The sequence below is a fragment of the Arvicanthis niloticus genome, chromosome 18 (assembly GCF_011762505.2).
Source record: "Arvicanthis niloticus isolate mArvNil1 chromosome 18, mArvNil1.pat.X, whole genome shotgun sequence".
NCBI classification, from domain to species: Eukaryota; Metazoa; Chordata; class Mammalia; order Rodentia; family Muridae; genus Arvicanthis; species Arvicanthis niloticus.
The window spans coordinates 36,552,171-36,567,056 of NC_047675.1; the positions used below are offsets into that span (position 1 = coordinate 36,552,171).

General features: G+C 41.2%; 1 protein-coding gene across 2 annotated transcripts in view; it reads left to right on the forward strand.

Annotated features, from left to right (window-relative positions):
• The window catches only part of Hydin (HYDIN axonemal central pair apparatus protein), a 360,278-nt gene that overhangs the window by 282,608 nt on the left and 62,784 nt on the right, over window positions 1–14,886 (forward strand). For both annotated transcript variants that reach the window (XM_076915883.1, XM_076915884.1), the window contains 6 exons: window positions 175–294; window positions 1,735–1,894; window positions 1,988–2,160; window positions 11,068–11,266; window positions 11,798–11,897; window positions 14,000–14,114. In XM_076915883.1, coding sequence (XP_076771998.1) covers window positions 175–294; window positions 1,735–1,894; window positions 1,988–2,160; window positions 11,068–11,266; window positions 11,798–11,897; window positions 14,000–14,114 — 867 coding nt within the window. The remainder of the gene's footprint in view (window positions 1–174; window positions 295–1,734; window positions 1,895–1,987; window positions 2,161–11,067; window positions 11,267–11,797; window positions 11,898–13,999; window positions 14,115–14,886) is intronic.

Below are 14,886 nucleotides of genomic sequence, written 5' to 3' on the forward strand. Positions count from 1 at the left end.
GTTCAAGCCATGCCATCTTCTCTTAGAAAGCAGGAGATAAAGCTTCCATAGAGCTCCTCACGTTAGCTGTCTTCAGACACGGGAGCTTTCGCTGAGCAGGGAGTTCTGGGTTCGAAGGATGCTGAACCTCCACTTGTGTATCATTATTTTTACTCCTTCCTCCCCCATGTTCAGAGTTGTGTTCTCTCAGAGGAAGAAAGACATGAAGTTGAAAGAAGTCGTCGTTAAGAAGTATGTAATGAGCATGGAGAAGTTTTACTTTGGGCCACTGCTTTGTGGAAAGTCAAGAGACAAGTAAGTATTTCATTAATTCAAAGTCAAGTGCAGATTTCTGGGTTGAATTCACAAATACTGCAAGTAGAGTTTTTATATAATTGTGGCTTTTATTGACACTGCCCCAAACTACAAACCAGGAGAATTGGATTCATATGTCCCAAGTCTCCACTTTGTCACACAGACAACTCTGGTTCTACTTTCCCTAGTGGGGAAGCCTAGAAGAAGACCAGGCTTCAGAAAGGTGGAATCAAGACTTCACTTTGGGATGTATCAAGTCCAAGCTGTTTAGAAGATATCTCTAGGAACCACATAAATCGGAGAACAGAATATATGGTTTGGGTTCTTGCAGGAGGGCTCTGTCATCAAGATGATAAGAACCATCAATTCAGACAGTATGACACAAGGAGAGAGGGTGAGACAAGGGACGGTTCTACCAAGAGCTTCTCCATACCCAAGAGGAGTCCACAGTAGACACGAGAAAGAGGGCCATAGAGTCCCATGAGAAGAATGGAGGATCAATTCTGTCAAATGCTACAGGAAGATGGAAGTGCAAGCATCTACTGAGCTCAACAACGGGAAATTTATGGGGAATTCCGGGCAGGAGTTCTTCTGGGAGAGCTCTGGGAATTCTGCCCAAATTAGCACTGGGATTAACAACAGTGACCCAGTGCAAATGCCATTTACTTACTCACTTTAAACCTTGAACCTTGTCAACAAAAAAATGTGAAGACAACAGTGTCTGCTTCACGGTTTGAGAGGACTAACTGGGTAACAAGCAAGAACTCTTTAGCATCATGCCAAATTGCAACAGTGATGGGTAAGATGCTGAGGTTACCTCCTCTTTCCCAGTTACTCACAGGGGTGCCTGACTCTGATACTCTGACTTCAATCTGTCATTCTCTACCCTTCATCCTCCATCATAGGCTAGTCAAAGCTCTTCTCAGACCGGCTCGGCTTTCCTGGCCTGGGCTGTGATCTCTGACAGTGTATATCTCTTATTCCTTCAGCCTTTTCTGTTCCTTTTCTGTTCATTGCCTTTAACAGAATGTCTCCCAATATCCCTGAGGCCAACCTCTACAGATCTCTCCTACGGATGTTAGGGCACAAAAGCAAACTTGTCATATAAACAAGGCCAGATAAATTCATGTCAGAAGAGTAACAGTCTATGAAGGTGTTGTGGAAGTGAATGATATCTAAGACAGATGTCAAGTATCAGGTGACCCAAATGATATTCTCCCATCTTACAGCTAAGAAGACCAAGGCTTGTGGGGTCACTTCACAGTGCAGTATTCTCAGAGGCAAGTGAATAACCACAGATGTCATGGTCTCAGTCAACACACCACCACATTGGCACAGTCACGTTGCCCTTTCAAATTACACTGCACCTCATAGGATCCTGTTACCCCTGAACTCTCTCTCAATCCTCATAATCACATCCCTATTCCCGTCCATCTCCAGGTATAAGTCATCCTTGTTCCCTGGCAACATGGAGACACTGACGATCCTGAATGACTCTCCAATGGTGGTGGAGGCATACTTCTGTTTCCAGTATGACATAAAAGCAAGCACCTACTTTCTAGAGCCTGTCAACATGATTCTGAAACCCAATGAAAAGCAGGTACAATCAAAGGGGAGAAATGCTATCAGGGTGAGGATAGTCAAGACCTGACATCCCCAGTGTAAATGGACCTTCCTTTGACTCTTTCACCAGTTACTAAACGTATGGGCCTACCCTACTGCAGTCGGTGTCTTTGAAGACAGCATTGTCTGCTGCATCAAGGAGAACCCTGAGCCAGCCATCTTTAAGTTAAGCTGCCAAGGAATTCGCCCAGAAATTGAGGTGGAGCCCAGGCAATTACATTTTGACCGGCTCTTGCTTCATAGGTAAGTGTTCCAGATATCTCAGGGACAAGAGGGCAAGTTTGAGAACATTTAGGTCTGGGGTAATCAACTGGTCTTGAGTTACTCTAAACTTTCTGGGTTTGTTGTTGTCTGTGTGTGTGTGTTTGTGTGTGTGTGTGTGTGTGTGTGTGTGTGCGTATATATCACTGGAAACTGAACTCGACTCAGAGCCTTGTGCATGCTAGACGAGTAACTCTGTCACTGAGCTTCCATGCCTCCCAGAGCCCATATTTTGTCTTCTAATTAAACCAAGAAAAGAGAACTCAACGGCTGTCTATCGATAAATCTGGGTTTTTCATATGCTTCCTTCCTGTGGCTCTGAATTTCTTTCTGATGGCATTTTCCTTCATAACTCCTATAGAATTAGTTGTAATTCAGGAATGGCAGCAGCCAGGAAATAATAATGCACAGCCTCTCAAGGCTGGATCACCAAGTCAGACTGCTCACAAATAGGTAGCACCAAGCTTTACTCAAGTGTTCAGGTTAGTCTTTTGTTGTTTTGATACAAGCTAGGGTCATTTGGGAAGAGGGAATCTCAACTGAGACAATGCATACATCTCATTGACCTATAGACAAATCTGCAGGGCACTTTCTTGATTGATGGTTGATGTGGAAGGGTGCAGCTCACTGTGGGTGGGGCCACCCTGGGTGCTCCTGGGTTCTGTAAGAAAAAAAAAAGCCTGAGCAAGCCACGAAGAGCACATGAGTACACAGCATCCTTCCATAGTCTCTGCTGTTCTAGTTCTTCCCTCCCAGTTCCTGCCTTGACTTCCTGTCCTGACTTCTCTCAGCGATGGATTATAGCCTTGGAGTTATAAAATTATGTAAATCATTTCTCCTTCTGGTTACAGTGTTTATCACAAAAATGGAAAGCAAACTAGAACAGCTAGTTATTTCAAGGATGTAAACAATCAAAACACAGAGGAAGAAAGATGTCTGGGGCATCTATTGCAATCTCTCACGTCCTGATCACAGCAATCTTATACTTTCTGGCCCAAATTAATAACCCAGCCTCAGCAGGGCAGTGGTGGCACACACCTTTAATCCCAGCACTCGGGAGGGAAGAGAAAGGCAGATCTGGGGCTAGCCTGATCCTCTGAGAGAGTTCTAGGACAGGACAGTCAGGGCTGTACAGAGAAACCCTGTCTTGAAAAACCAAAACAAAACAAAACAAAAAATCCACAAACAAACAAGTAAAAAAAAAAAAACTAAACAAATAAAACCTAAGCCTCTAAGAAAGTGTTTTTGGTAACTTCAGTCAACAGGAAAAAATGGTTTGAAAACGTACATAATTTTGCATCTTGAGTGCTCACCTACCTCTAGGGAATCCATTGTCATATATTGAGGATCTAAGTTTATTTATATAAAGAATCCTAAATTAGGACATTGACAACATTCAAAACATAAGGGTTATTGTCTTAGTAAATATCATTAGTCTGTTGTATCTGACTAACAACAGGTTTATAGGAAGATAAGACCAAGAAATCTGACCTGATTTGTCCCTCAGAATTGTCTCCAGAATTGGTAGAAAGTAGATCACAAGACTTCAGGATCTTTAACCCATTCCTCACAGTATCATGACTAAAAACCATTAAAAAAAAGTAATATAGTCCCCAGAATTCCAAATGTCACACAATCAATTGCAGAAACTATTTTTTTATAATGCTCTTGTATTTTTTAAAGGAACCCAAATTCCAAAATTCTCACTACATTTATCTTTCCCAGAGCCCATCAGTTGCCAAGAGGTTCCTAGCTAAGGGTGGAACTTCGTGGGTTCCCTCCTCTGTCCATGCCAGGATTTTGACTGGCTTAATCTTGTGCAGCTCTTGTGCATGTCGTCACAGCATCTGTAAGTTCATGTGTGCAGTAACACTGTTATATCCAGACAATACTGTGCATGTCGTCACAGCATCTGTAAGTTCATGTGTGCAGTAACACTGTTATATCCAGACAATACTGTACTGATATCTCACCATGGATACCCACTACTTCTTGTTCTTATAATCTTTCTACTCCCTATTCTCAGATTAACCCCCAGTCTTGTAGGGAACAGTGTGGTATAGACGTCACATCTATAGCTGAGCTATCTACAGTCTCTTATTCTCTACATGTTGACCAATTGTGGGTCCCTGTATTAATTGCTATCTGCTGCAAAAACAATCTTTTCTGGTGATGAATGAGATACACTCATTTGTGGGAATAAGGATAAGAACATAAGAGACAGTTTACTATGTCAGTTTGGCAGAATAAACATATTAGCTTCTCCTCCAAGGAGTATGACTTAGCGAGCCAAGAGGTGTTGTCCATTTAACAGTGCCAAGTGTGAGTTCTTAGTTGAGTCTGTAGATTTTTTTTCTTGTGGTGTCCTTGAACCCCTCTGGTTCTCACAACCCTTCCTCACCATCTTCCACAGGATTCCCTAAGTTCCACCTAATGTTTGGCTGTGAATCTCTGCATCTGTTTCCATCAGTTGCTAGATGAAGCCTCTCTGATGATAATGCTAGGCTCCTGTCTATGAAAACAGAGGAATATCATTAGGAATCATTTCCATTGACATTTCTTTTGCCAGTCATGATTAGTTCTATCATAGATCTCTGGTTCCTGCCCCCCCCCCGGCAATGTAAAGGCTTGTCTTCCTTTCTTGACATGGGTCTCAAGCTGAACCAGACATTGGTTAGCCATTCCCACAATCTCTGTACCCCATTTATCCTAGCACATCTCACAGGCATAACAAATTGTAGGTCTAAGGTTTTGTGGCTGGGTTGGTGTCCCAATCCCTCCACTGGAAGTCTTGCCTGGTTACAGGAGGTAGCTGGTTCAGACTCTATATTTCTCATTACTTGAAGTCTTAGCTAGGGTCACCCTCATAGATTCCTTGGAGTTTCAATTGCACTAGGTTTCTAGCTCATTCCTGAGATGCCCCCCAATTCCAGTTGTTTTTCCCAGTACTTTCTCCCTCTATCCTTCCCCAATTTGATCCTCTCTGTTCCCACCCACACTTGCCTCAGCCCACCCACATCATGCATCCCTCCTTGAGCCCTCCTTGTTACTTAGTCTCTCTGGGTCTGTGAACTACAACATTATTATCCCTTATTTAACAGCTAGTATCTACTTATAAGTGAGCACATACCATGTTTGTCTTTCTGGGTCTGGATTACCTGACTCAGAAAGATTTTTTTTTCTAGTTCCATCCATTTGCCTACAAATTTCATGATGTTAATTTTTTTAACAGATGAATAATGCTCCATTGTGTAACTTTTCTTTATTCATTCTTCAGTAGAGTCACATCTAGGGTGTGTCCCATTTCTGGCTATTATAAATAAAGCTGCTGTGAACATAGTTGAGCAAGTGTCCTTGTGATAGGATGGAGTGTCCTCTGGGTATATGCCCAAGAGTGGTATAGCTGGATCTTGAAATATGTCAATTCCCAATTTTCTGAGAAACCAACATACTGATTTCCAAAGTGGAAAAGTTTGCCATCAGGAAAATGCAAATCAAAATGACCCTGAGTCTCCCCCAACATGCTGGCATATAAAAAGAGTGCAAATAGATCTATATCTATCACTCTTCATAAAACACAAATCCAAAACCAGACACACTAAACCTGATAGAAGAGAAAGTAGGGGATAGCTTTGAATGCATTGGCACAGAAGACAGCTTCCTGAGCAGAACAGCAAAAACACAGACAATAAGACTGACAATAGCCGGGCGGTGGTGGCTCACGCCTTTAATCCCAGCACTTGGGAGGCAGAGGCAGGCGGATTTCTGAGTTCCAGGCCAGCCTGGTCTACAGAGTGAGTTCCAGGACAGCCAGGACTACACAGAAAAACCCTGTCTTGAAGAAACCCTGTCTCAAAACAAAACAAAACAAAACAACAAAAAAGAAAAAGACTGACAATAAACAGGACCTTATGAAACTGAAAAGCTTCTGTAAGGCAAAGGACACCATCAATAGGAAAAATGGTTGCCTACAGAATAGGAAAAGATTTTTACCAACTCCACATTTAATAAAGGGCTAATATCTGAAATATATAAAAAAAATTCAAGAAACTAGATACCAATAAACCTAATAATGCAATTTATAATGGAGTACAGATCTACACAGACAGTTCTCAGCATGGGACTGAAAATGGCAGAGAAACATTTAAATGTTCAAAACCCTTAGCTATCAGGAAAGTGCAAATCAAAATGACTCTTGAGCTTTCATCTTACACCTGTCAGAATGGCTAAGATCAAAAACACAAGTGACAGCTCATGCTGGCAAGGATGTGGAGCAAGAAGAATCATACCACAATATTTATATTATTTATATTATATTTATATTATTTGTAGCTATTTTGAAGGGTGTTGTTACCCTGATTTCTTTCTTGGCCAGTTTATCATATATAAGAGGGTGACCAATTTTTTTTTTTTTTTTTTTTTTAGTTAATCTTGTATCCGGTCACTTCACTGAAAGTGTTTAGCAGCTGTAGGAGTTCTCTGGTAGAATTTTTGGGGTTGCTTCTGTGTAACTGCATCTGCAGATAGTGATACCTTGACTCCTTCCTTTCCAGTTTGTATCCCCTTGATCTCCTTTGGTTGCCCTATTATTGCTCTAGCTAGAACTTGAAGTAATATAATGAATAGATAATAGAGAGAGTGGACAACCTTGTCCTGTTCCTGATTTCAGTAGAATTACTTTGAGTTTCTCTCCATTTAACTAGATGTTGACTATCATCTTGCTGTATATTGCCTTTATTATATTTAGATATGCTTCTTGTATCCCTGATCTCTCCAAGACTTTTATCATTAAAGGGTGTTGGATTTTGTCAAAGGCCTTTTTTTTATAGTCCAGTGAGATGGTCATGTGAGGTTTCTTTGTTACAGTTTGTTTATATGGTAGATTACACTGACAGATTTTTGTATGTTGAACTTTTCCTACATCTGGGATGAGGCCTACTTTATCATGGTAGATGTTCTTCTTGATGTGTTCTTGAATTCAGTTTGCAAGTATTATTGAGTGTTTTGCTTCAGTGTTCACAAGGGAAATTGGTAATTCTCTTTCTTCGCTGAGTCTTTGTGTGGCCTTTTTCTATTCCTTAATTCTCAGGTACTGTCTCTTTTTTATTATGAGGTGTGTTTCTTGGAAGCAACAAAGAGATGGATACCGTTTTCTAATCTAATCTGCTAGTCTGCGTCTCTTTATTGGGAAATTGAACCACTACTACTATTAAGAGTTATTGTTGAGCTATGTGTATTCACTCCTGGGTTTTTTAACTTTGTTGTTTCCTCAAGACTTCTTTTGATTGGCTGGCCCTGTTGTTCATTTATTCCATGTGATGTCATGAGTGTGTTTATCCTTCTCTTCAGATTAAATCTTCCTCCACGTATCCTCTTTAGAGTTGTTTGGGTGCCTGTCAACCATAAAATGTATCTTTATTTCAAGCATACATAAAAAACATACAGCACTAAATAATAAAGCAAGGCTCACTAAATTTTAACCTAATGAAATTGTCTAGAGTATATTTTCTAACCATGGTTATAATTAAATTGCAGACAGATTTCTCATTGTTGGAGAAAAGGAGATTTACAGGTTATCTAATGGGCCTGTAAGATGGCTCAACACATGAAGGGACTTATCACCAAACCTAACAATCTGAGTTTGATCCCAAGGTCCCACGTGGTAGAAAAAGAGAACAGACACTCACAAGTTGTCCTATGACCACCACAAGTGTGCTATTGCATATATTGCACCCACATACACACACACACACACACACACACACAAAAATATATACACACACCTTTGTAAGTGTATTAAATTGGAGTTAGGAAATTAGAGGTATCAGTATAAACTCCTGGGTTTTCATATACAGATAAGTATAGAAACATGCACTTACTTCCTAAAGCAGGCAAAGTAGAGGAAGAACGCTCTAGATGAGCTGGAAACTTTTTTTGTTGTACCATAAAGAACTTAAAGAACTATGTGCATGTAAAAGAACATAAAAACCAACCTCCCACCAGCCAAATCTGAGACAGCTTGAAATAAATAATGCAATAAATATAATATAAATATATAATATAAATATAGTATATTTATATAAATGTAAATATATAAATATATAATATAAATATAAATATAAATAATGCGATAAATATAATGTAATTATCTATAATAATAGTTCTCAACCTTCCTAATGCTGCAACCCTTTAATACAATTCCTCATGTTATGGTAACTCCCAACCATAAAATTATTTTTGTCACTATTTCATAACTGTAATTTTGCTACCATTATGAATTATAACATAAATATCTGTGTTTCCCAATGGTCTTAGGTGACCCCTGTGAAAGGGTTGTTCTACCCCAAAAGGGGTCATGATTCCCAGGCTGAGAACCGCTGATGTATTTAATGAGAAACGTAATTCAATTCCACTGGCATAAGTGTATAAATAAACACATGAAAGAAGGAATTTCTGTTTTTGATAACAGAATACCAACTAAGCGTAGAAAGATTGATGGTATTAGGAGATGATTTTTGGATGCTAAAACTAGCATCTGACTGTTTGACTAAGAATAGGGCATTGATCCAGCTATGGTAATACAGCCTGTAGCCCTGGTGATTCACAGGTAGAGACAGAAGGATCAGGAATCCAATGTCATCCTCAACTAAATAGTGAACTTGACAACAGTCTGGGAAAATATAAAGCCTAATACCATAAAATAAAATAAAATAAAATAAAATAAAATAAAATAAACAAGGTATATTCTCAAAGCATCTCCCGGGCGGTGGTGGCGCACGCCTTTAATCCCAGCACTTGGGAGGCAGAGGCAGGCAGATTTCTGAGTTCGAGGCTAGCCTGTTTTACAGAGTGAGTTCCAGGACAGCCAGGACTACACAGAGAAACCCTTTCTCAAAAAAAAAAAAAAGAAAAGAAAAGAAAAAGAAAGAAAGAAAAAAAAAAGAAAATGTGTACCGAGTGATTTAAAAGTTAGCAGTGTGCAATTATCTGCAGTTTCATTTTAAATGGCTTTGGAAAATGATGAGGAAGAGAGATTATGTGGCTACAAGAAAGGCAAAGTCAAGTGGATAAAGAGGGATTCTTACAACTTTTCTTTTTTTTTTATTAGATATTTTATTTACACTTCAGATGGCATCCCCTATCCCCATTCCCCCCCCCCCAACCCCCTTAGGAAACCCCTATCCCATGCCCCCTTTTCCTTTTTGCATTTATACATTTTTTTAAAAATAATGTTAATCATAGGCTTTATAAGTTTGGAATTGTTCAATCAGAGGTGTAACCCACTGACCAACCTAGATATAACGACTATCTTTGACTGGTGGAGATACATGAATATCTGCCTCCCTGTCTCCCCCCTCTTTCTCTCTTTCATCACCTAGCTTCTCCTCTCCTTCTTCTTCTCCTCTTCTTATTCCTTTTCTTCCTCTCAGTACTCCTCCTACCTTAGCTCCTCCTACACATCACCCTTCCTGTTAAAATGAAACTTTTCTCTCAAAATACAATTAGAGCATAATTATGCCAATTTGTACCAGTGAGGTACAGGATAGTCCTAATACCCAGTCCATCCTTTTGTTGACTAACCAGCTCTTCTGTCATCTATTCTAACTAAAACATTTAGTTCTGAACCTGGCTTTAGGATGAATGTCAGCTGACGACCATCCACTCGAATCTTTTCTCTTAAGGTCAATAGCTATATGTTTTCAACCCCATCAGAAATCCAGAATGACTGAGTTAACTATAATTGTGGGAAGCACAAATCATAGTTTCTAAAACTTAGCCAATTTATAGAGACCTCTGAACACCTGGACACTCGCTCTTCTTCAAAACGTTGGAGCATCTGATCTTCTGCCTTCTGGCCCAGGATCATCTGACAGACCTTAGTGCTGCAGAATTATTAAGGGCTGATTACTCTGTCTAGGCAGATATAATCAGTCGACTATTCTGCAAGTGTGTCCTTTTCTGGACAGTAATTTGTCTGTAGAAGGAAAGTGGCAATTCTTGCCTAGTGGCTGTCTCACCACAACTGGAGTAACTCCAAGGATGCTCAATTTCTTCTTAGAATTCAATATAGGAAGCTGTCCAGAGCAGACAGGTCTCTAATGAAAATGAACATTAATACTGAAATGTTTGTCATGTCAATTCTAAGGTTTTGAAAACCAGCTATCCATGTAAGGTAATCTGGACTGTTGCCTGTTAACTCCACTCAGCTATTTCTAAATAAAACATAGAGAACACCCTTATAATAAGCTCCAAGTCATGAATTTGCTATAGTCCCTTAACTCACAGGCTGACCATCTCAAATCAGTGAAAAATGGCTTAGTGGTTAGGAGCACCGACAGATCTTCCAGAGGTTATGAGTTCAATTCCCAGCAACCACATGATGGCTCACAACCATCTGTAATGAAACCTGATGCCTCCTTCTGGTGTATCTGAAGAGAGCAACAGTGTACTCACATAAAATAAATGAATAAATCTTACAACTTTTCTTAAGTGATGTTAATTTGAGATCATTTGACATAGCTTGTTCATGGGGGGAAAGGTTAAAGTCATGGAAATCTGCCCATCACTCACAAGCTAAGCAGCTTAAATAAGACAAGGGAAGGAGAGTAAAGGAATGTTTTTACACGACCACCCTCAAAAGAGAAACTGTGGGGCCAAGAGTAATGGTACACACCTTGCATAGGCAGAGGCAGGCTGATCTCTGTGAGTTCGAGGCCAGCCTGGTCTGCATGGCAAGTCGCATGCTACATGATGAGAGTCAGTCTCGAAAAACTAAGATAAAAGTTATTGATTCATCTCCATATTATATAAATTTTGGTGGGAAAAAACAGAGAAACTGACATTTGAAAACTTCTTTGAACTTGATCAAATTTCTTTTGTTTTCTGCAGAAAAGAAACCAAGTCAGTAGTTCTCCGCAATGTCACGCCTCTTCCCGTGGCCTGGCGGATCTCCAGCTTGGAACACCTAGGGGAGGACTTTGCCGTGTCCATGATGCAGGGCACCATGCTACCCAAGGGAGAGTTTGGGCTACAAGTGCACTTCCAACCCTCCAAACCTGTCAACATCAAGAAGGTCATTCGGATTGAGGTGAGATGTACCATCCCCATAGACTTGATTATCAAAATATGCATGCATGGGACACACACACACATACACACGGGGGGGGGGAGACAGAGACAGACAGACAGACATATCTTTATTAAATCCCTCATCTGATCTGTTTCCCACTCTGGCTCATGATATCTTACTCTACACAAAACACAAGCTCAACAAAAGCAGCATGGCTCCAAGCTGATCTCTTCCTAAGACAGTAACTATTCAGCATCTTCCTAAGACAGTAACCATCCAGCATCTTCCTAAGACAGTAACCATTCAGCATCTTCCTAAGACAGTAACCATTCAGCATCTTCTTGAGAGGCCCCACTCCTTTCTCCTGTTGTTCCATTTGCTAACTTTGGTATGGGAACTCTGTTAAGCAGGATCTTTCCAGATTCAGTCACCCTCTGTACTAGTTTCTTAGGCCACTGTGACAAAAATCACCTCAGACTGCATGTTACATATTTCAGACTCCAGACGCTTTGTGGGTCTCGTCTTTCACTAAAGAACTTTCTCCGGCAGGTTTTAGATGCAGAGAATCTTGTTGGTGTCGTTCAGATCGAAAACATCTTGATCTTTGCAGAATCATATGATATTGCTTTGGACATCACCTTCCCCAAAGGTGTGTTTAACCCTGGAAAGGGGGTGTTTATATATTGTCTCTGTTTGTGTACTAGAGCTCTGCATGGAGAGATCCTAGTGTGTTGTACATATGGTGGTGGGGTTGGCAGGGAGGGAACAATGTCAGTAATAGGAATGCAGGCCCAGAGTGATGTAGGTAGCATCACCACAAAGTACAGTCTCCTCAGTGGAGGATAACAAGAGGCTGTCATCAGGATAGAACCTTCAGGGCTCCTCTCTGAGAAACTGACAGTCAAGGCTTCTCTTCCAGACTACGTTAGTTTTCTATCACTAGTGTAACAGATTGCCACAAACCTCCTGACCTAATACAAACTGCAGTAAAGAGGCTGGGGTTCTTGAGTTTAAAGCCAGCCTAGGTTACCTAGTGAAAAATCCTGCTTGAGAGAGAGAGAGAGAGAGAGAGAGAGAGAGAGAGAGAGAGAGAGAGAGAAGAAAGGAGAGAGGAAGGAAGGAAGGAAGGAAGGAAGGAAGGAAGGAAGGAAGGAAGGAAGGGTGGAGAGGAAAAGAGGGGGAAGAGAAGGAGGGAGGGAGGAAAGGAAGGGAGAGAGGGAGGGAGGGAATCAAAGAGAAAGAAAAAAAACCCAAAATATATTATAGCCCTGAGCTCTGTTCAAAGCAGATTTTACTGGGTCTCACTAGGTGGATATCAAAGTACTGACAGAGAAGCATTCCTCCCAAATGCTTTGCACCCTCTAAGAGACCACCCACATTTCTTGGTCTGTGTCCCCTTCCTAAATCTTGGAAACCACCAACATCCCACCAGTTCCTTCTCATGCTGCCCTCTCCATAATTTCCCCACTTCTGCTGTCCCCTTCTACTTTTATAAGGACCCTTGTGGTTATACTGAGCCTCCAGGATAATCCATGTCAGCCTTCATATTTAATGGCAGCTGATCACCGGTCTCAAGTCCATCCAATACCTTAAGTCCCTTTTGTCATGTATTCACAGATCCCAGGGATTAGAATGTGTGTTCCAAGACATTCTGTCTAGCACACTTCCATAACACGTGAATTGTGTATCTCCCCTGAGCATCTGATTCTCCATGACACCTCCTCTCCCCGATAGGTCTCTTCCTCAGCAAGATAGATTATTAGAGCTACATGTTAGTCAGATGTCGTTGTCTTAGCATACAGAGATCCTGACTTCAGCATTGTGATGAAAAGTAACTATCGAAAATAAAATAATGTTATTGTGGTTTTGTTTACCACAGAATAGCTGTATCTTAGTGACCACTAAGATTGCATTTATGAAAGTTTTTATAATCTGTCTTAGCAATTAATTAATTAATGATACTTACTAACCTTTTGGAGGACACAGGGTTTGGTTCCCAGCTCCCACCTGGAAGCTCACAGCTGCCTGTAACTCCAGTCCCAGGGGATCCAATGCCCTTTATGACCTCTGAGGGGTCTTCTGTATATAGTGTGCAGACACGTGTGAAATATAAATAAATAGAACATTTTTAAAAGATCTTAGAGAGCTGGAGAGATGGTTCCTCAGTTAAGAACCCACCCACAGCCAGGCAGTGATGAAACATGCTTTTAATACCAGCACTCAGGAGGCACAGGCAGTTGGAGGCCAGCCTGATCTACAAAATGAGTTCCAGGCCAGTCTGGAATACACAGAGAAACCCTATCCAAAACACACACACACACACACACACACACACACACACACACACACGTTGGTTTTCCTGAGGATCCAAGTTTGTTTGATATTGGGTTTCTTACAACAACCTGTCATTCTAGCCCCAGAGAGAACCCACTCCTCTGGCCTCTGCACTCACTTGTATACACATATGAAGATGCACATATATACACATAATTAGAAATAATAATAACAAATGTAAGTAAATAAATATCCTAGAGAATTTAGCTAACAATAGTCATGAAACACTAGTCCCTTGGGTGGAATCTTGAAGGAGATGTTCGGATGTACTGGGAGGCTTTTATTTATCCTGCTGAGGCTTAGTCAAAAGAGTTTCCAGAAAAGAAGTTGCCCAAAGTCATCATTGTGAAATCATTTGCCTTGTAAACTTCAGAGAGCCTGTTCTGGCTCCCTGACCCACTCACCTCTATCCCCAAGGCCTGGCCTCTACAGGAACTGAAGGAGGTCTAGACTTTGGGACTTTGAGGGTCATGGAGGAGGTGAAGCAACCCCTTCAACTGAAGAACCGTGGAAAATACGAGATCATATACAGGTAACCTGAATCCCATGGGGTGGATGCACGTGTGTGTGTGTGTGTGTGTGTGTGTGTGTGTGTGTGTGTGTGTGTTTATACTGCACGTTCGTGTGCTATTCCCATTCACTCATGAAAAAGATGAAACGTGTAGGTTTTTGTTTCCCTGCTTTAAGCTCCAGGTGGACTGCCCCACCCAGGTTTCCTTGGATCTGCAGATGAAAGACACACATGCACACACACACACACACTTATTTTTATATGCTTTAGCTCAATCACTGGGCTTTTCTAAGCCTTCCTCGGCTATTGCATCCTTCTTTTCACTCCCAGCTCAGCGCCCTAAATCTGCCCTCGGCTTTAGTTGGTCTCTAATCTCCCACCTGCTAACCCAGGCCCAGTCAGCTCTTTATCCCTCTGAAGCAATTGAAATCTTTCCCTTGCATCTGAGAGCCTGCTGGGGGTTGGGGGAGGGACACTGGAAGTCCTGCCTATTTCTCCCAGCTCATTGGCTGCTAGCATCTTTATTAATCGATCAAGAACCAATTGAGGGCCGGGCAGTGGTGGCGAACGCCTTTAATCCCAGCACTTGGGAAGCAGAGGCAGGCAGACTTCTGAATTCAAGGCCAGCCTGGTCTACAGAGTGAGTTCCAGGACAGCCAGGGCTACACAGAGAAACCCTGTCTCGAAAAACAAAACAAAAAAAACCAAAAAAACAAAAAAAAACCCAACAAATTGGGGAACAGGTTCTTCAGCATTCACGGGAGATTCTCGATCAAAGCATCAGAACCACCCC